General features: G+C 44.7%; 2 protein-coding genes across 3 annotated transcripts in view; one reads left to right on the top strand and one right to left on the bottom strand.

Moving 5' to 3' along the window:
- The window catches only part of LOC125463210 (peroxisomal succinyl-coenzyme A thioesterase-like), a 78,801-nt gene extending 70,440 nt beyond the window's left edge, over positions 1 to 8,361 (bottom strand). For both annotated transcript variants that reach the window (XM_048554145.2, XM_048554143.2), the window contains exon 1: positions 8,196 to 8,361. Coding sequence is in view for 1 of the 2 variants with exons in the window: in XM_048554143.2 (XP_048410100.1) it covers positions 8,196 to 8,204 (9 nt within the window). In the remaining variant the exon portion in view is untranslated. The remainder of the gene's footprint in view (positions 1 to 8,195) is intronic.
- LOC125463211 (immunoglobulin kappa light chain-like) lies at positions 1,287 to 22,332 on the top strand. Its single transcript, XM_059654516.1, has 6 exons — positions 1,287 to 1,452; positions 2,446 to 2,796; positions 6,793 to 7,104; positions 18,225 to 18,271; positions 18,552 to 18,628; positions 20,711 to 22,332. Exons 1-6 carry the CDS (start codon positions 1,398 to 1,400, stop codon positions 20,775 to 20,777), a joined length of 909 nt encoding a protein of 302 aa, XP_059510499.1. The 5' UTR covers positions 1,287 to 1,397; the 3' UTR covers positions 20,778 to 22,332.

Here is a 22,332-nt window from a genome sequence, read left to right as displayed (position 1 = left end):
GAACCCTTAGGAGTATTGATACATAGAGGGATCTGGGTGTGCAGGTCCACAGATCACTGCAGGTGATAAGGTGGTAAAAATGGCCTATGGCATGTTGCCTTCATTGCAAGGGATAATGAGTACAAGGATGGACAAGTTATGCTGCAGCTTTTTAGAACTTTAGTTCGGCCATGCTTGGGATATTGTGTACAGGTATAGTCGCCATACTACCAGAAGGATATGGATGCTTTGGACAGAGTACAGAAAAGGTTTACAGAATGTTGCATGGAATGAGGGATTTTAGCTGTGAAGAAAGGTTAGATAAACTGGGTTTGTTTTCACTAGAACACAAGAGGTTGAGGGATGAACTGATAGAAGTTTCTAAGATTGCGAATGGCATGGATAGAGTGGAAAGTATGAGGCTTTTTCCAAGGATGGAAGAGTCAATTACTAGGGGGCACAGGTTCAAGACGCAAGGGAGGAAGCTTAAAAGAGATGTGAGGCATGTTTTTCACACAAACAGTGGTGATTTCCTAGAACGCGCCATCAAATGTTGTAAAAACTCATCTGGTTCACTAAGGTTCTTTTGAGAAGGAAATCTGTCATCCTTATCTGGTCTGACTTATTTGTGACTGCAGACCTATAGGAACATGGATGACTCAACTGCCCTATGAAAGAGCTATGCAAACCATTCAGTTCAAGGTTAATTGTGCAAGAAATGCTGGCTTTGCCATTAAAACTCACACCCCATGAAAAGGTAAAGGAAAAATGTATTGCCCCTAACAGATGACTGGATGAATGAGCTAACACTAATCTGGGTGCTGCATGGTGTACAAATTAACAGTACAAATGATGGCATTTTAGATGAATGGACGGTTGAATTGGGATTACACCAGTTTAATACCACAGAAATTGTCTACGTAAGGAAATAGACTATATGTAGGTCAACCCACAAACTGGTAGACATAAAGCCTCAAAACCCCAGCATGAAATATGTTAAATTATTATATTTATATTTAACAAGCTTCATAGAAAAATGTGGCTGTTAATTATGCAGTTTCCTCAAAAATGTTGCTTCAGTTTGGCTGCACTAAAATTTTTAGAAGGCTCAATTTCTACATAGTAATAATTAAAATCCAAGTCAAATTGATTCAGTGTTTAATTACAACATATAAATCTCATATATAGAGCTCTTCCTGCAGTCACAGCTGCCTATAACCCAGTGATCTAGCAGTACAGATTTGCACCCACAATGCCCTGCCACCTATTGTTTTGTCCATGTGCCCTCACCATTGTTCCACATCCTTTGTAGGTTACTTCATGCTATTCAAGAAATAGACTGAACTGGATTAGCGTTATTAAGGTTTGCACGTGATGCAGTCGGTTTGGTTGGTGATCTCTGACTAGGAACTTCACCTATGTGCGACATGATAATTGTCTACACTTTCCTACAACTGCTATTACCATTTACAGGTACTTATTTAAATGAAGTGCTTGTTGAAATTGGATAGGCATTAAATTTGAAGTTAGAGTTGTAGATAACTATCAAAGTGTGACATTTATAGCGAATTGCCAGTAATGATCTGAGTCAATTGTCTATAATTTAAATAAGCTAATGGGTTGTGAGTTAGATATGATTTATTTCTCAGCTGAGGTTTTAGTTATCATTCTATTTCGGTCTAAAATAGCATTTCAAAATCGCCTACATCAGCAGCATTTAATGTATTTACATATATCTGACTTTGTTTCTACTGATATTTAACTGAACTACCACGCGGTTTTAAGTGCCAATGTTTGATTTAATTGCGCAGCATACTAAACTGCCTTTGTGCTAATAACTAACTAACATCTGTGGAAAACGTATTTAAACTTGCCAAAATAAGCATTGTACCCATCAAAAATTTGGTGATTAACGCAAAACAAAACACTTGATCCACTAACGCTTAAATCACTTGTTCATGTGCCGTTCGTAAACTAGACGTCGATGCACCTCAATTCACTTTTCATACAGTATTGTTTAGTGTAACTAAAATGGCATAATATGCTCAGTTAGCAAGATTGTTACAGACAGTAATACCTTTCATTCTATATTATGTTGCTAAGTATTTTGTAAGTATGCCGCTTACACTTTCATTACCAGTGATGTTCTTACATTAGTACGCAATCGGGAAATTCGTGACCATCTCTGTACTTTAATGACCTCTTAACACCATGTACTAAATTTCTCATTTTTTTGTTGAACACCTGTTGGAACATCTTCAAAATTATAGCCCAACAAGGTGAAAATGTATGAAATATTTTGTGTGAGAAACATAAGGCGCATTGCTGTTAATACAGAAAAAAACGTTTTTTCTTCTATTTAAACGAAGGAATTAATTGAGTTAACCATTCCTACGACTTTAGCTCAGGCGTTTCATATATTCACATCCATTGCTAATAATGCACAAATTTAACTTTTTTGTCAAGATGGACAGCGAGATTTACAACAGCCTGGTCATCTTTTGGTCGAAAAGGGAGGCCTGATCTCGATAAATTGTTTCCACTCAGTACCAGATCTACGAAGATTCGAAGCATGGTGGGTTTTCCGTAATATTGAGCAAGCACCTCCAAAGATCATTGCGAACCTAACGACCAGTGTACCCCAAGTGACTCATTATCGATATTATGCAAAGCATGACTTAGTTGAGAGAGCATTCACTTTAACGATTGCTGATGTTCAAGTCAATGACACCGGACAATACTACTGTGAGATGTTTCAGGTCGCGCCTCCACCAAGCGTTAAAAGAATTGGCAAAGGAACAATGCTGAGTGTAACAGGTAACGATGCTATATTTTTATCCTTAATATGCCTTAGGAAATTGGTGAAAACTTTAGCTGCAATGAATATGCCATAAAGATGAGACGCTTCAAGTTTGATCGCCAGTCTATGGAGTTAGCTAATTGTAGATGATGGTAGAATTGTTACATTTGATTCAGGGTTTGGAATGTTCTCACCCTCAACGCATTGCAAGAATTCCAGATAGAAATCTACATTAAAAACGCTGAGAAGGCAGAAGGATCCTGGTCTCCGTGGTCGAGCAAACCTGGGATTTTCAGTTTCCAAGGTCGAACATGAAGAACATTCACAGGAGCGGGTGCTGTACTTCAGCAAACGGTAAAGCATTTTCAGAAACGATGGAGGGAAAATAATAATAGGAAAAGGAATCAAGAGAGAGACTAACAAAAGTAAACAGCAACGCAATAGTCACATCAACGATGGCAGCTAGAAAACGAGTTTCTATTTTCGTCGCAGTAATGTGCGAGTTTGTCACGGAACGAGGCAGGGAGGGGAGGTAATTATTGACCAAATTTTGGAATCTCAATGCTGTGATACGGACAGGTATCAGCCACAAATCATAATATATAGATTAAATTTCCACTTATTCCACCTAAAAGAGATCATACTTTTCCCAATGAGCTAACTTTAACAAAATTAATGCAAGTGAAGTAATGAGAAAAATTCAAACTGTAATAACAAATTATCCTATAAATAATCAAAATACATAATTTTCCTTCCATGCATAAGGAGTAATTGGAGCAAAGATCTCCTCTTAAAGGTTTAGAAGTTCTCTATTTCTCAACTTGGACTAGTGAAATAAATTTGGTTATTCTAATAAGCCGTCATAGAGTCCCTACAGTGTGGAAGCAGGCTATTCGGCTAATCGAATCCACACCGACCCTTCGAACAGCATCCCATCCAGGTCCACTCCATCCTTGTAACTCTGCATTTCCCATGCCTACTCCACCTAACCTACACATCCCTGGACACCACGAGGAATGTAGAATGGCTAATTCACCTCAACTGCTCATTTGAGTAACATTCACTTTGGCCTCAGTTTGGGAAAGACAAACATGAAATATTTATGAAATGCTCCTGCTATTTTTATTTGATAATTATATATGAGTTGACGATTCTGTCTTAGGTTTCACCTCAATTCTCTCTTTAAAAGAAATATCTTAACTAATATATTTAAAACCACTTCTTTTTGACAAGTTTTTGATCCTTCGCTGGTAATCCCTCTGAGCACACGGTACACGTTGTATTTACAATAATTAAATGCTATTTCCTTGACTTATTAGTGAAGCCTACTTATTTGAGAAAACATTGGAAAGACGAAGCAGATCAGGGACCTCATCTGTCGAAGAAGTGACAAGTTAACGTTTCAAGTGTAACTGCACCTGCAGACGTTTGATTTTTTTTTTCAGAGTCAGGTATATCCTTGAAATAAGCTAATTTCTTTTCTTTTTGCAGAATATTGAAAAAGGGGAAAACAGCAACAATTTTCATAAGTGGTCTATTTTATCAAGATGACTCGTAAAATTTTATAATTATCCGTGAAAAGAAAATATCTGCAGGGTACCAGACACACTAGCCACTTGAAATCAGAATCTGTCCCGGACAACAACTCGAAATCGCCTCCTGCCATTAGCAGCTACTTCACTAGCAATCGATACTATATCCTGGTCTTTTATGTCAGCATGGTTTTGTGAAGGGAAGGTCGTGCCTCACAAAGCTTATTGAGTTCTTTGAGATGGTGACCAAATAGGTAGATGAGAGTAAACCGGGTGATGTGGTGTATATGGATTTCAGCAAGGCATTCAATAAGGTTCCCCACAATAGGCTATTGTACAAAATGCGGAGGAATGGAATTGTGGGAGATATAGCAGTTTGGATCGGAAATTGGCTTGCTGAAAGAAGACAGAGGGTGATAGTTGATGGGAAATGTTCATCCTCGAGACCAGTTACTAGTGGTGTACTGCAAGGGTCGGTGTTGGGTCCACTGCTGTTTGTCATTTTTATAAATGACCTGGATGAGGACATAGAAGGATGGGTTAGTAAATTTGCAGACGACACTAAGGTCGGTGGAGTTGTGGATAGTGATGAAGGATGCTGTAGGTTGCAGAGAGACATAGATAAGCTGCAGAGCTGGGCTGAGAGGTGGCAAATGGAGTTTAATGCAGACAAGTGTGAGGTGATGCACTTTGGTAAGAGTAACCAGAAGGCAAAGTACAGGGCTAATGGTAAGACTCTTAGCAGTGTAGATGAGCAGAGAGATCTCGGTGTCCATGTACACAGATCCTTGAAACATGCCACCCAGGTTGACAGGGCTGTTAAGAAGGCGTACAGTGTTTTAGCTTTTATTAATAGAGGGATTGAGTTCCATAACCTCTTGGTTCCGGTGAAGCTGTACAAAACTCTGGTGCGGCCGCACTTGGAGTATTGTGTACAGTTCTGGTCACCACATTATAAGAAGGATGTGGAAGCTTTGGAAAAGGTGCAGAGGAGAAATACTAGGATGTTGCTTGGTATGGAGGGAAGGCCTTACGAGGAAAGGCTGAGGGACTTGAGGCTGTTTTCGTTAGAGAGAAGGTTGAGAGGTGACTTAATTGAGACATATAAGATAATCAGAGGGTTAGATATGGTGGATAGGGAGAGCCTTTTGCCTAGGATGGTGACAGTGAGCACGAGGGGGCATAGCTTTAAATTGAGGGGTGAAAGATATAGGACAGATGTCAGAGATAGTTTCTTTACTCCGAGTAGTAAGGGAATGGAACGCTTTGCCTGCAATGGTAGTAGATTGGCCAACTTTAGGTACATTTAAGTCTTCATTGGACAAGCATATGGACGTACATGGAATAGTGTAGGTTAGATGGGCTTGAGATCGGTATGACAGGTCGGCACAACATCGAGGGCCGAAGGGCCTGTACTGTGCTGTAATGTTCTATGTTCTACTGTGCATACTGTGCCTATCATGTTCTTAACATGTGTAGTAATTCTTTGCTAAATTAAGATGCGTATTAACCAAGTATTTTTCTAAGTTCAAACAAAAGCCACTCTAATAGTAAAAAGGAGAGTTGGAGAGGAGCCCCTGAACGACCCCAGTGGCATCAGCAACTTGACTTCAAATAGGTATTTACTGATGTACCAGTCGATGCTGGGCGAGTCATCCATTTGACTCTGCTTCCTGCAGGATTAACCCGGCACGAATTGGGGAGCCGCCCTTTCGTAAGAATCTCGAATTTCTCCCCTGGTTCCGAATCCGTGCGTACAGGCTCGGCGAGTCCACTTAGGTCAAACCTGTTGGGAATCCAGTGCAAGCTGACATGATTGGTTTGCTGGTGATGATGTTGTTAGTTTGTTCATGAGTGGTGCATCCCTTGCTTATTCAATTCTCGTAATAGGATGAAGGAACGTACTTTTAAAATACTGATAAGAAGTGGGAGAAAATAAAACAGCAAGGCGCCAGCAGTAATTGTAGGGGCAATGTAGAATAAATGGGACAGAGGCAAGAGAGCGTGACAGAAATGAGAGCGGTTAAGCAAATGGAAAATTGAGCAAATCGCATCCGATGCTAGAATGGGATTTAGGCTGAAAAATGTCTGAAAATATTTAACAGATAATGGCAGGTCTAACAGATCTAAAACATCAACGTAGATGGGATAGGGTTGCGATGGTGAGAATGGAGTTGATGGACCAAAAGGAAGGTAAAGTCAGGAAGGAAAAGATTTCATGTAAAGAGTTAAGGTGCAATTACCAGACTGGTGAAAAACTAAAATTGAGATTGAGTGAAAATGGAAATACATAAATATTTGACACCATCTAGAAAGTGATTTATTACTAAAAACATTCCTTCTTTATGTTTAGATATCTGTTCAAGATCACATCAGGTTGTTTCAATAGCTTTGGAAGTCTGGATGGTTCAATTGCACATTGAGCTGACATTAATCTGATTCTATTATTAACCAATCCTCTGCCCTCCTTTTCATAACTAGCTCCTCCTTCTCTTTGGCTATTTGCATCTTCTAAAGAAACATCTTCACCTTCAGCTACAATCAACTGTTCAGCACACAATTTTTATCCAAACACTATTACAATGATGTTCCAAACAACCTGTCTCATCAACCAGCTCACCAACGAAATCCAGACATCTAACCCTGATGGAACATACAACTACATGGCCATTGTTAACATCTCCACTGAAAACTGTAATAACTCAAATGAATTCACTTGTATGATTCAGCATCCTGCTTCACAATTCAAGATAAACCGTACTATCCTCATTCATGTACACCCAAGAGGTGAAGGTAAGGTGTAATATTATCAAACTCTTCAGAATATGTATCTGTGGCATTTTTCTTTCAATACGTAGCAGAAATACTGCTTCATTTGCATTGGGTGAATTAGATGATGCATGGTGTTGGGGCAAGAATATTACCAAGGATAGAGAATTGGCTAACTATTGGAAGGCATAAAAAGGAGTGGTTTTAAGAGGAGAACTTGTAAGTAGTGCAGTGCCAAAAGAATCATTGCTGGGGCTGAAAAGCCTCTGCCTTTCTTCATCATATATACACATAGAAGGTAAAGTTGTCATTATGCTACTAGGTGATAGGCCTGTTCTCTCATGAGAGAGAGAGGTAACTGATAGTGGTTTACCCTGAGGATCACCATACCTCAAGCAAGGTGAGAGATTGAGGAGGAAAGTCCTTCATAAAAATCCTGACTAGACCTGGAATTGAACCAATGCTGTTGGTGTTACTCTGCATCCCAAATCAGCTGTCCAGTCAACTGATCCAACCAAACCCCTTCTGTTTCAGACAAACTCGTTTCTGAAGAAGGGTCTCTGGACTCAATGTTAACTCTGTTTTCTCCATGGAAGCTATCAGACCTGCTGAGTTTCCCCGGAAATTTGTCTTGTTTGTTTCAGACTTGCAGCATCTACAGTTTTTTTTAATCTAAATTCAATTTGAGTTTTAGCAGATTGTCTGCATAATTCTGCACATTGTGAGTCTACAATCCATATTTTGCAGATCGTAATGGACATCTTTGGATGCTGTCATTCATTTTACTTTCCATTTGTGGTGGAATAGCATGTAGTGTTCTTCTTGTGCTTTTACTCATTAAATACATACATGGTAAGCAGCTGTCCAGCAAACGATATAGTTTATTCCATGAGGAATGTAATCTGTTATGAAACTCTGATAATGCAACCACAATTCTTACACCTCTTTCCTCTAGAACCAGCTATCTACCAACATCCCATTAGTCTTATTTTTATTCAATCATTTAACTGGTGATATAAAATATTATCTTAATTATCAATAAAATGCCTGAAGTTTTACATTTCCCATGCTAGGTGTACCTCTCTTATTTGTACAAAGCATCTGTCTAAAATTACCTTATGCATTCCTTTTACTTGTTCAAAGTCCAGGATTGTGCCAGTTCCTCAATTGCCTTTCTTCTAAAAGAGCAGATTTTCTATAAGCTGTCTTCATAAGTTAAGCTTATATTTGAATCTGGTTTGATTCCACCTTTCTGAATCCAAGCACTGCCTCTACATACACTCATAAATGATGTCTCATTGCTTGGGTACAATGTTTATTCATTAGTCACTTATTTAGGAATGTAGTTACTTAGTATACTTTTAAGAGATCTTTGTTATATTCCATTTTAAATATTTATCAGAGAGTGATCAGGAGATAAAATTAACTTGCCCAGTCCAAAAAACTGCTAATGAGTTACTTTCATTTTGATCAATAATAGCTAATATACAACGACAGCCATTGTCATCATCTGACATTTCTCTGAATGTTTAACTCTAAATAGTTAACTAGAATTGAAGTCAGTGTTTTCTTTTTATGATTTATACTTGATGTGAAAGGAATACACATATATCATCTTAATTTCCCATGATATAAAGAGAGTCTGTGCCAGTTGTGCTAAACACCAATGCATCAATGTTTAAAATGATATAATTTAATAATATCTGATCATGAGCATTTAAGATGTCATCTGTGATTCTACTTTGGGCCTGGAGGCAACAAAACCAAATTACAATGTGTTCATAAGGAGCACACTATTTTGTTTTTTTTTTTAAAAATCCTTTAAACTTGGTTATCATGACCACTGTAACAGTATTTAAATAATATTAACAGTTATAATTTTAATCAAAGTAAGTATCTTGAATTAGCAACCCTTTAGACAGTGGTGTTGCTGAACTCCCTGAATTAAATGTAAGTTCAGTTCAACACTTCTGCTTGTGGTTTGAGAGCTTCCTGCAGGGGGAGGTCATGAGTCCATCAAAGTTGACAGGCTTGCTACACAACTTGCTTAAGATTTTGGTTCTACCCAGAAGTGCAATCACACCAATAGAACATCCTTCCACCATGGAAATCACTGTGACTGGTTTTTTTGCTTTTCTTTAAACTAGCAACCACCACCAGTAAAAACACCCACCTATCTAACTGAGTGTTTACAAGCAAAACCCATTATGGGCAACACAAACCATCAAATGAGAGAGGCAGAGTGGGGTGTAGGAAGAACAGAAATGGACTAAATTAAAATGGAGTTGGGGGTGGGGGGGGAAAGCACTGTAACCCCTGCAGTGCCCACCTCTCTCCAAAGGCATCAACAGCATGGATGGACACCATGTGCTCCTTCTCCAATGACACTCAGGCACAAATATAGCTGTGGAAGAGGAGCAGACAGTTGACTGATGATCCCCAACATAGCCTGCTGCCTACTACAGCCAGCCTGGTCAGGCCCAGGAACAGACCCACAAGGAAGTCATCTGATCTTCCCACACTCCTCCGCACCAGATGCCCAAAGAGCAGGAGTGTAGGGCTGGGGTGCAATCAAAATCAAAATCAAAACCAAAACAAAAGATTGTACAACGAACAAAAACATTGTCCACGGACTCCACAGTGCTGCAAAATAAACAGTTAGGCCGTGAACTGTCTCAATTTGTGGATATATGGGATTGCTGTGTGCAATACCCTCTAGGTCACTGATGGAAAGTGGGAGGATTCCCATGTACAGAGTTCTCAACTAGGGATCACAGCCACCTGGTACCAAATAAGCACACCAGGTGTGTCTATGAAGCGCACGTAGGAGTTGAGGTGGACAGTGTGCAACAGCAGCCTTTACAAAACCATACATCTTTGCAAAGTGGAAAGGCATGCAAATGTACTTAAGAGACAGCACAGATTGTGAGGAAGGTTCAGGATGCACTGCAGTTGTACAATCTACCTGTTTCAATGATCCCGTTGCTTGTGTAATGAGGGACTTTCTGGCTAGTCAGTAAGTAAACCAGTGAAACAGGACCCAAAAGTCAACTTTTTTTAATAAGTCACTTTTTCTTTAATTTGTTAGTTTCACAAGCACCACAAATCACCAACACTCCTTTTCCATTTGTTGATAATACGAATCTGCTGACCTAGAGAGGCATTAACTGTGTTTTCTTAACTAAACATTTTAACCAAACAGTCTGGACATTAAGATGCACCTTTGGGGCAGATGGGAATTAAATCTGTACTTTCTGGCCAAGTGGGAGGGATACTACCTTTGCACCACAAGACAACGTAGATATTAAAATGTGAAGGGGGTGGTGTTAGGAAGAGAAGGGGACTAAGTCAAAATGGAGATAACAAGGTGCAGAGCTAGATGAACACAGCAGGCCAAGCAGCATCAGAGGAGCAGGAAGGCTGACGTTTCGGGCTGAGATGCTTCTGCAGAAATGGGTCCTGCTCCTCTGATGCTGCTTGGCCTGCTGTGTTCATCCAGCTCTACACCTTGTTATGTCAGATTTTCCAGCATCTGCAGTTCCTACTATCTCTAAATCAAAATGGATTTGGAGGGGGAAGTAAAGTATTGTATCCTGTGTGGTACCCATCTCTTCCTAAAGGCATCAAGAGCATTGGTGGGTACCACGTGTTCCTTCTCCAATAACACTCGAGTTTGCCCCTCCACTTTCTGAACGAAATGCTTAATTATTACAACTCAGTAATGGTGTCTAGTTCAAATCAGATTTTCAGATGTAACAACTAAATTGTTTAGTGTTTCAAAGTTAATTGGTTGATTGGGCTACCAATGGTCCTCAACTGATAATTCAAAAGACACTTTTCATTTGTGTTTAAATCATTCTGTTATGAATGAGATTAATAAATCGCAAATATTTGTTTCCAGCTTCCTTTTTGTTAACATTAACTTGTGCTCTCACAATTTGTAACCAACTTTAATTAATTGTATTAAGCAAATATATGATTTTCTTCATGCACATTTGTAAATGCTTTATTTAGGGTTTTCCCTATGGTTTTTGCCCGTCGTATTTTAGGATATGCTTGAAAGAGAAAGTGTCCTGAGCCATTTCTGCCTTAATATTGGTTATAGTTAGCGTGTTTTGAGATGATTTGTAGCTCAGGTTGAGGTTCTGGATGTGAGTTTGCTCGCTGAGCTGGAAGGTTAGTTTTCAGACGTTTCGTCACCTTTTTTTTATTTGAAAAAATATACTTTATTCATAAGATGTACAAAAAAAAACATACTTATACACCTACCCAGTCATGCAAGCCTCTCCGGGTTACCCAGGGGGTACGTACAACAACTAAAGGAAAAAAACAAACAAAGAAGAAAAAAAAGCAAAGCAAAAAACCTACCCCGGCAGTCGTCACCCTGCACAGTCCCTGTTGGCCTCCTGACCAGTTGGGGAAGGCGCCAGCTGGGTCCAGTTACCAAATAAGGCTCTTTTTACTATTCTGGACGAGGGGTTTCATACCGTGGTCTTTCCCCACCGCGCCTTGGTAGCGGCTGCCCCAAGCTTTAGCACGTCCCTCAGCACGTAGTCCTGGACCTTGAAGTGCGCCAGTCTGCAACACTCGGTTGGGGTCAGTTCTTTCAGCTGGCAGACCAGCAAGTTGCGGGCAGACCAAAGAGCGTCTTTCACCGCAATGATGGTCCTCCAGGCGCAGTTGATGTTGGTCTCAATGTGTGTCCCGGGAAACAGCCCGTAGAGCACGGAGTCCCGCGTCACAGAGCTGCTCGGGACGAACCTCGACAAATACCACTGCATCCCCCTCCAGACCTCCTGCACATAGGCACACTCAAGGAGGTGATCGACAGACTCGTCCCCCCCGCAGCCACCTCGAGGGCGGCGTGCGTGGCGCAGAGATTCCGGGCATGCATAAAGGATCTCACTGGCAGAGCCCCTCTCACCGCCAGCTAATCAATGTCCTTGTGCTTGTTTGAAAGTTCTGGCGATGAGGCATTCTGCCAAACGACTTTGGCAGTCTGTGTGGGGAACCACACGACGGGATCCACCCTCTCCTTTTCCCGAAGGGTCTTGAGGATACTACGTGCTGACCACTGCCTGACGGCCTTGTGGTCAAAGGTGTTTCCTTTCAAAAATTTCTCCACGAAGGACAGCTGGTACGGAACGGTCCAAATACTCGGAGCGTTCCGCGGCAGCGAGGCCAGGCCCATCCTTCGCAACACCGGGGACAGGTAGAACCTCAGTAAGTAGTGACACTTGGTATTTGCGTACTGAGGATCTACGCACAGCTTGATGCAGCCACACACAAAGGTAGCCATCAGGGAGAGGGTGGCGTTCGGTACGCCCTTTCCCCCATTTTCCAGGTCTTTGTACATGGTGTCCCTGCAGACCCGGTCCATCCTCAACCCCCAAATGAAGGCCCGGGTGACCGCAGCGGCGCAGGTCCAGGGAATAGGCCAGGCCTGCGTCCATACAACAGTACCGAAAGCCCCTCGCACCTGACAACCAGGTTCTTACCTGCAACGGAAGGGGACCGGAGCGTCCACCTGCCCAGCTTCTGCTTCAGTTTGGTGATACGCTCCTCCCAAGTCTTAGTGCACGCCCCAGCTCCACCGAACCAAACACCCAGCACCTTCAGGTAGTCTGTCCTGACGGAGAAGGGGATGAAGGAGCGGTCGTCCCAGTTCCCGAAGAACATGACCTCGCTCTTACCCCTATTGACTTTGGCACCCGAGGCTTGTTCCAACTGGCCGCAGATGTCCAACAGCCTACTCACCGACGGACGATCGGTGCAGAAGACGGCGACGTCGTCCGTGTACAGGGAGGTCTTGACCTGAAGGCCTCCGCTGCCTGGGATAGTCACACCCTTCAGGCTCATGTCCTTCCTGATGGATGCGGCGAAGGGCTCCACACAGCACACGAACAAGGCAGGAGAGAGCGGGCAGCCCTGCCTGACTCCAGATCTGACGGGAAAACTGTCCGATTCCCACCCGTTGATCGAGACTGCGCTAACGATGTTGGTGTAGAGCAGCCGGATCCAATTGCAGATGCCCTCCCCGAACCCCAATTTGGAGAGGACGTCCCTCATGTAAGCATGAGAGACCCTGTCGAAGGCCTTCTCCTGGTCAGGCTGACGAGGCAGGTGTCCACCCGCCTGTCCTGCACGTAGGCGATTGTATCCCTGATGACTGCATTGCTGTCAGCGATCTTCCTGCCCAGCAAAGCACAGGTTTGGTCAGGGTGAATCACTGACTCCAGGACAGACCTGACCCGGTTGGCTATGACCTTGGCCAGGATTTTGTAGTCCACGTTCAATAGTGAATTGGGACACCAATTCTTAATTTCTTCCCTCTCCCCCTTCCTCTTGTAAATGAGGGTGATGATGCCCTTCCTCATGGACTTGCACATTTCCCCTGCCCAATGCGCACTATCGTACACCTCCAGCAGGTCCTGGCCAACCAGGTCCCACAGAGCGGAATACAGCTCGACCAGTAAGCCGTCACTCCCGGGAGTCTTATTCCTCTCCAAGGACTTGAGGGCTCTGGTCAACTCATCCAGGGATATCGGCCGGTCCAGCCACTCCCTCGTGCCGTTGTCTAAGACCTCCATGATAGACGACAGGAATGACTCGGAGGCCGTGCTGTCCATGGGCTTCGTGTTGTACAGTCCAGCATAGAAGGATCTGCTGATCTTCAAAATGTCGGGCTGAGACGACGTCACCAAGCCGTCATCCTCCTTCAGCCGGCTAAGCACAGAGATCTCTTTGTGCACCTTCTGAAAGAAGAAACGCGAGCACGTCTCGTCCTGCTCCACGGAGCAGACCCTGGATCGGAAGATTATCCTGGAGGCCTCCGCAGCGAAGAGCGAGGCTTGCTGGCCCCTCACCTCGCAGAGGTCCTCCGTGACATTGACCGCCATCAACTGCAGAAGGAGCAGGTTCTGCACCCTTTTCTGGAGTCGCGACAGCTTTCCCTGCCTCTCTCTTGCCTTCCGAACACCCTTGATGACAAAGAACCTCTTGATGTCTCCTTCACCATCTCCCACCAGTTGCCTGGAGACTCAAAGAGGGGTTTCAAGGTTCTCCAACCGGCGTACTCCCTCTTAAGCTCCTCAACGTTCTCTGGGGTCAACAGAGTCGTGTTGAGCTTCCACGTCCCCTTGCCGGCCGGCTGGTCATCCTGTAAGTGTCAGTCAGCCAGCAGGAGGCAGTGGTCAGACAAGAACACCGGCTCGATGCCGGTGGACCTGACCGAGAACACCTGTGACACAAACAGGAAGTCTATCCTTGAGCGAATAGACCCATCTGGCCGCGACCAAGTGTACCTGCGCTGCACTCCGTCTGCAGGGGTGCTGAAGACGTCGAGCAGCTTGGCGTCCTTCACCGTGCCCATTAGGAATCTGGACGTGACGTCCATTTGACTCCCCCCACCCGCTGTCCCCACGCCGGATCTTCTATTTGCATCGATGATGCAGTTGAAGTCTCCGCCTAGGATGACCGGCCTGGACGTAGCCAGCAGGGGTGGAAGCCGCTGCAGGACGGCCAATCGCTCACTCCGTACCGCTGGGGCGTACACGTTGATCAGCCTCAGGGGACCGTTCCTGTAGGTGATGTCAGCCACTAGGAGGTGCCCCCACACCACCTCCTGAACTTGAGAGATGGTGAAGTCACGCCGCCGCAGCAGAATAGCCAGGCCGAGGAGCGACAGTTGTTACCCCCCGACCAGATCGAAGGCCCACGGGTCCAGGCGCCGGACCATTTCCCGTACCTGCTGAGGTGCGGTATCCCGCACTCCTGCAGAAACAGGAGGTCCGCCTTGACGGTGGTCAGGTAGGCCAACGTGGACACACATCTTGCGGTGGACTTGACGCTGCGCACATTAATGCTCGCAACTCGTACCCCCATTGTGGGCAGTGACCGCAGTACCCGCCCCAAGTCCAAGGTCCAGCCCCTCCATCTGTCCCTTCATACCCATTACCCGGGCTAACTGCTGGACGCTCTCTGGGCTCAGGAAACCGTCTGTGCTGCCTTCCGGGTGGCATCCCCCCGTCAGGGGTATGGAGGCAGGAGAGTCCGGCTCTGGGTCAGGCTGGGGACGCGCTGTTTCCTTCTTCCCACCTGGAAGTTCCAGGGGGCCCTCCAGTGCCCCAGCGGCATGTGACTGGGTGTTGGAGGGAGCATCAGGATGCCTCCGTCACCTGGAAGTGGGGTGCTGCTTTCCTTCTCCCTGGAGATCTTTAACTTCTGCTTCGGGCAGGCCCTCTCCGAATCCCCCTTGTCAGAGGAGCTCTTATAGCCCCCCTGTAGCTGCCTCTTCCCGCCTGATGGTTGTGGTTCCTGGGCCCGCCGACGCGCCTTCATCCTCGCTTTCCGGACTGTCGTCCACTCCCCTGGGTCGCCTGTTGCTGCCTCCATCGACTCCGGGTTGTCAGGGGGGAGCGGAGCCTGGAGGGACGCTTCGCTGGCCTCGGGCCCATCCTGCGGGGCTGGGCCCTCCTGCATGACCTGGCCATCCTGCACATTAGTGGGGTCCTTGCAGGGCCCTGGTGCCTTCCTCTCCTCCCGGGGGGGCTGGCCCCGCATTGCCCCTGCCGGCGACCTGGGCGTAGGTGGTCCCCTGCCGCGGGCATGCCCTATAGAGGTGGCCCGCTTCCCCGCAAAAGTTGCAGCTTTTTTCTTGTGGGCAATCCTTTGCAAGGTGTCCCTCCTCCCTGCAGTTCCTGCAGATGGTGGCTTTGCAGTCGGCCGCCACGTGACCTGACCTACCACAGGCATGGCAGACTTTAGGTTGCCCGGCGTAGGTCAGGTAGCCCTTGCTCCTGCCGATCGCGAAGCTGGACGGTGGGTGTACGACGTTCCCGTCCGTGCCCATCCTCAGCGTCACGTTGACCTGCCTCTTACTGGCCCAGAGGCCAAAGGGGTCCATGATGTCAGTTAGGTCCCCTTCCACCTTCACGTACCTTCCAAGGAAGGTCAGGACATCAACTGCTGGCACATGCAGGTTGTACATGTGTACAGTCACCATACGGCTCCTTTGCACTGGCATCACAAACAGCGGAACAGCGGTCAGTACAGAGAGGGGGCCTTCACCCCCTTTCTCCTTGAAAACCTCCAGGAAGCGCTCGCAAAGCTTGGCACTCCTGAGGTTACATCATAGAAACCTCCTCTGGGGAAATCCTGCAGGCAGTAAATGTCCGCAGCAGCGAACCTGCAACAGTCCAACAGGACCCTCTTCACGAAGAAGGTGCGGTCCACAGGTGCACCTTCATCCACCTTCTTCACGGAAACACGGATGGTGTTCCGGACCCCCTGACCTGGGGCACGAGCACTTGCTGCAGCCATCGTTGCAGGTTGGCTGCTCCCCTGAACCAGCGTTAGGCCGAAGCCAGCATTAAGATCCACTGGTTGCAAGGGTGCACAGCCAACCCGACGTCTTCCTTCCACCTCCAACACAGCGCTCTTCTCCTCTCGGTCCGCAAAAGAGTGGGTCTTTATTTTGTTCCGGATGTAAGCTGGTTCACCGAGCTTGAAGGTTTGTTCCCAGACAATCAGTCACCATTCTAGGTAACATCATCAGTGAGCTTCCGACGAAGCGCTGGTGTTATGTCCCGCTTTCTATTTATCTGGTTAAGTTTCCTTGGGTTGGTGATGTCATTTCCTGTTCTTTTTCTCAGGGGATGGTAGATTGGCTCCAAATCAATGTGTTTGTTGATGGAATTCCAGTTGGAATGCCATGCTTCTAGGAATTCTCGTGCGTGTCTCTGTTTGGCTTGTCCTAGGATGGATGTGTTGTCCCAATCAAAGTGGTGTCCTTCCTTATCTGTATGTAAGGATACGAGTGATAGTGGGTCATGTCGTTTTGTGGCTAGTTGATGTTCATGTATCCTGGTGGCTAGCTTTCTGCCTGTTTGTCCAATGTAGTGTTTGTCACAGTTCTTGCAAGGTATTTTGTAGATGACGTTCGTTTTATTTGTTGTCTGTATAGGGTCTTTTAAGTTCATTAGCTGCTGTTTTAGTGTGTTGGTGGGTTTGTGGGCTACCCTGATGCCAAGAGGTCCGAGTAGTCTGGCAGTCATTTCGGAATTGTCTTTGATGTAGGGGAGAGTGGTTATGGTTTCTGAGCCCACAGGGACACCATGTACAAAGACCTGGAAAATGGGGGAAAGGGCGTACCGAACGCCACCCTCGCCCTGACAGCTACCTTTGTGTGCGGCTGCATCAAGCTGTGCGTAGATCCTCAGTACGCAAACACCAAGTGTCACTACTTACTCAGGTTCTACCTGTCCCTGGTGTTGCGAAGGATGGGCCTGGCCTCGTTGCCGCGGAACGCTCCGAGTAGTTGGACCGTCCCGTGGAGAAATTTTTGAAGGGAAACACCTTTGACCACAAGGCCGTCAGGCAGTGGTCAGCACGTAGTATCCTCGAGACCCTTTGGGAAAAGGAGAGGGTGGAACCCGTCGTGTGGTTCCCCACGCAGACTGCCAAAGTTGTTTGGCAGAATGCCTCATCACCAGAACTTTCAAACAAGCACAAGGACATTGCTTGGCTGGCGGTGAGAGGGGCTCTGCCAGTGAGATCCTTTATGCATGCCCGGAATCTCTGCACCACTGCACGCTGCCCTCGAGGCAGCTGTGGGGGGGACGAGGCTGTCGATCACCTCCTTCTGGAGTGTGCCTGTGCGCAGGAGGTCTGGAGGGGGATGCAGTAGTATTTATCGAGGTTCATCCCGAGTAGCTCCGTGACGCGGGACTCAGTGCTCTACGGGCTGTTTCCTGGGACACACACCGAGACCAACATCAACTGCGCCTGGAGGACCATCATGGCGGTGAAAGACGCTCTTTGGTCTGCCCGCAACTTGCTGGTCTGCCAGCTGAAAGAGCTGACCCCAACCAAGTCTTGCAGACTGGCGCTCTCCAAGGTCCAGGACTACGTGCTGAGGGATGCGCTAAAGCTTGGGGCAGCCGCCGCCAAGGCGCGGTGGGGAAAGACCACGGTATGAAACCCCTCGTCCAGAATAGAAAAAAGGGCCCTATCTGGTAACTGGGCCCAGCTGGTGTCTTCCCCAACTGGTCAGGGGGCCATCGGGGACTGTGCGGGGTGACGACTGCCGGGGTATTTTCTTTGCTTTGTTTTTTTTTCTTCTTTGTTTATTTTTTTCCTTTTAGTTGGCGTACGTACCCCCTGGGTAACCCGGAGAGGCTTGCATGACTGGGTAGGTGTATAAATGTTTTATTTTTTGTACATCTTATGAATAAAGTATATTTTTTCAAATTAAAAAAAAAGTGACGAAACATCTGAAAACTAACCTTCCAGCTCAGCGAGCAAACTCACATCCATTGGTTATAGTTCTCACTTCTGTTTTGTTACATGTGAGGAAATCAAATCAAGAAAATTGTGCAATTAAAATAAGTTAATAAATATATCATTAAACATCAATGCATCTAAAAATATTTAATTATATTCTTCTTTGTCATAATTTTTATTTTATATAGGAGGAAGAAGAAGAACTCAAGAACAAAATGGAAATTGTGCAAGTAATCGAAGATTGCATTGTAGACAAGATAGCATCGTAAATATAACCTTACTTTTTTACAATGTGGACACATAATTTAGGATCTTACATCTGTTACTAGTTCAAAGCCTGGGCCTATTCAGGGGTCTTCTGCAATCACCAAGTAAACATATTTGACAAAGTGTTGTTCATATTCACCAGGCCAGATAACGCAGACTGACTTGGCAGGAGAAGGCATAGTATCATAGACTCTCTACAGTGTGGACACAGGCCATTTGGCCCATTTAGTCTACACCAACCCTATGAAGAGTGTCGCACGTAGACCCACCGCCTACCCTATCCCCGAACCCTACATTTCCCATGGCTAACCCACCTAGTCTGCATGATGTATATGAAAATAGGAGGTATGGTTAGTAAGTTGGAGGTGTAGTGGACAGCGAAGAAGGTTACTTTAGAGTACATGGGATCTTGATCAGATAGACCAATGGCCCAAGGAGTGGCAAATGGAGTTTAATTTAGATAAATATGAGGTGTGGTATTTTGGAAAGGCATATCAGGGCAGGACTTGTATACTTAATGGTAAGATACTGGGGAGTATTAGTAAACAAAGAGATCTTGGATTGCAGGTTCATATGTCCTTGAAAATGGAGTCATAGGTGGACAGGATAGTGAAGAAGGCGTTTGGTATGCTTGCCTTTCTTGGTCAGTGCATTGAGTATAGGAGTTGGAAGGTCATGTTGTGGCAGTACAGGACATTGGTTATGCCACTATTGGAGTATTGTGTGCAATTCTGGTCACCCTGCTACAGAAAGGATGTTGTGAAACTTGAAAGGGTTTAGAAAAGATTTTCAAGGATGTTGCCAGGGTTGGAGGGTTTTAGCTACAGGGAGAGGCTGAATAGGCTGGGACTAATTTCCCTGGAGCTTCGATGGCTGAGGGGTGACCTTTATAGAGGTTTATAAAATCATGAAGGGCATGGTTAGGGTAAAAAGACAAGGTCTTTTCCCGGGGGTAGGGGAGCCCAGAACTAGAGGGCATAGGTTTCGGGTGAGAGGGGAAAAATTTAACGGGGACCTAAGGGGCAATTTTTACGCATAGAGGGTGGTGGGTGTGCAGAATTTGCTGCCAGACGAAGTGGTGGAGGCTGGTACAATTACATTTAAAAGGCATCTGGATGAGTATATGAATAGGAAGGGTTTACAGGGATATGGGCCAAATGCAAATTGATTAATTTAGGATATCTGGTCGGCATGCACAAGTTGGACCAGAGGGTCTGTTTCCATGCTGTACATTTCTTTGACTCTATCCCTGGGCATTATGGGCAATTTATCATAGCCAATCCACCTAATTTGCATATCTCTCAACTGTGGGAGGAAACTGGAATACCTAGAGGAAACCTATGCAGACACGGGGAGAATATGTGAACTCCACACAGATAGCCACCCAGGGTCCCGGGTCCCTAGCACTTTGAGGCAGCAGAACTAAGCACTGAACCACTGTGCTGCCCTAAGTCAATGGTGGATAGCCAAGTTTTTGACTAATTAAAGTTTATGGAGGGCAGAGGATCAGAGCCAAGCCAGGAAAACATAGGAATAGTTTTCAGCAGATGACCAGAAGGAACTGACGCCAGGGGTTTGCCAACAGGAGCTGACACTGAAATGATACAATAAAGACATGTAAGAATAATGTAGGTAAGAAGAATTCAAACATTTCTAGTTATAGGTCTTTGCAATTACTGGGGAATGGGAGCTGAAGCTATAAAAGACCCAACGCCGATTGGTTTGACGGTACTAATTTTGATTGTCACAGTTGCCATGATATAAGCCATTGGCTCACTGAAATGGTTGTTAATGTGTCAAAATATTTTTTAAAATTAACAAATTGGAGTTGCACCTCTGTCTGCTTGGCTCAACTGGAGAACTCTCTCACTACAAACTTTTTTATTTACACAGAAATTCAGGTGAAGGTAAAACCCCAATTGTGACAAGAGTAGCAAAGTCGAAAAAGTAAGAGATAAAGTGAGATAAAAAGAGTAACAAGCCCAGGTTTTCAAAGTTTGCAGTTAGTATAAGGAATGGGTGCTCAAGAAATTGAGAACAGAAAATATAAATGCGTTTGTATGTCATTCCCATTTTTCAGGATGAGAGCAGCGGGAATAATATATATTATGCAGAACTGCAACTGGAAAACTTGCAGCAGAAAGTGAGGAAAAAGGAAGAGAAGATTGTCTACAGTTCAGTGCTTTACTTACATTCTGGTGAATAGGACACGCAGTAAATATTGACATGGATCATTGTTTATCTTGTTCAAAAAGGAATTTGAAATAAATAAGGCAAAGGTTTTGCAACTGGCATACATCATTGAGATGAAACAGAGAAGATTTGCTTTTTAGAGTACCGAACCTTTTTTGAAATATGCATATTGTTAACTGCTAAAAAGTGCAGAAAAAGTCTTAAGGAGGTGGCAGCATAGTGATAATGTCACTGGACTAGCAATCTAGAGGTCTAGGCTATTGCTTTCAGGACACGAGTTTGAAATCCACCTCGACAAATGAAATTTGAATTTAGTTTTAATAAATCTGATGTTAAAAAAACTATTCCAGTGGCAACCATGAAACCATTGCTAATTGTTGTAAAAATAATTTGGCTCATTAGGGAAGGAAATCTATTTTGTCCTACACGTGATTCATAAATGCTGTCTGAAATACCCTAGCAAGCTATTCAGCTGTTTCAAACTGCTACAAAGTCTAAAATAAGCATGGAGGAAGCAATTGCCCCTTACAGCCCAGAGACTACAATACTTGGTCTAAAACAATCCTTCTCCTTTTTTGGTACACAATCAAAAATAATGAAAAATAAAAAGAAATTGTCTTTGCACAAAATGCGTTGCAACAGCACACCAAGACCTTTCCAATAGCACCTTTCAAACTTGTGATTTCTGCCACCTGGAATGAAAAGGGCGAGAAATGCATGGGGTCACCAAACCCGAGTTTCCTTCCACTGTCCTGGCTTGGAACTCTATCACTCTTCCTTCACTGACACAAAGTCAAAATCCTGGAACTTAGCTTTATAGGTGTGCCTACACCACAAGGACTGCAGCAGTTCAATAAGGCTGCTCGACACCACCTTGGGCAATTAGGGATGGGCAATAACTGCTGACCTAGCTAGCAACACCCAAATCGCATGAACAAATAAAAATATTCAAAAAATTTCTTCACCACCATTCTTTCAGTTTATTTCACTTGTTCCATCTTGAAGTTGGGCAGCTCTGTGTCATATTTATACATTGATGTGTTCATGTTTTTATGCTTGGTGTAGTGATGTATGTAAACACCTCCTTTTGTATACACTGTGTGCTATTTGCATTGCTCTACTTGCATTTGAGTATTGCATATATGTGCATCTTCTCTTCCTAGTTGTGTGTTTTCATACTGTTTATGCGCTCTGTGTATATTTATATTTGAGTATTTCCTACAAAAACATGTGTTCTCCTTGGCATTGCCTCTACCAATCCGAGTCCACTTACCAACCAATCAGCACTCTCATGCAATTGGTTTTCTACTGGGATTGGTATTCTTGTGAATTGTTCTGAAAAGTGCAAGAGAAAAATTTTAGTCAAAATGTATTTCTTTCCAGCAGAGCTCAAGTTCTTTTTGACTAAGTCAGTCAATTTATACTTCTATGTATGCATTGCATTCAGGGTGTGGTGTGCAATTTTGTTCTCAGTAGGCGGTGTCACAGCGTACATGTTTGTACTTGGGT

The sequence above is a fragment of the Stegostoma tigrinum genome, chromosome 25, assembly GCF_030684315.1.
Source record: "Stegostoma tigrinum isolate sSteTig4 chromosome 25, sSteTig4.hap1, whole genome shotgun sequence".
In the NCBI taxonomy this organism is placed as follows: Eukaryota; Metazoa; Chordata; class Chondrichthyes; order Orectolobiformes; family Stegostomatidae; genus Stegostoma; species Stegostoma tigrinum.
The sequence above is the reverse complement of the archived record's forward strand: the minus strand, read 5'-3'. Positions and strand labels throughout refer to the sequence as shown.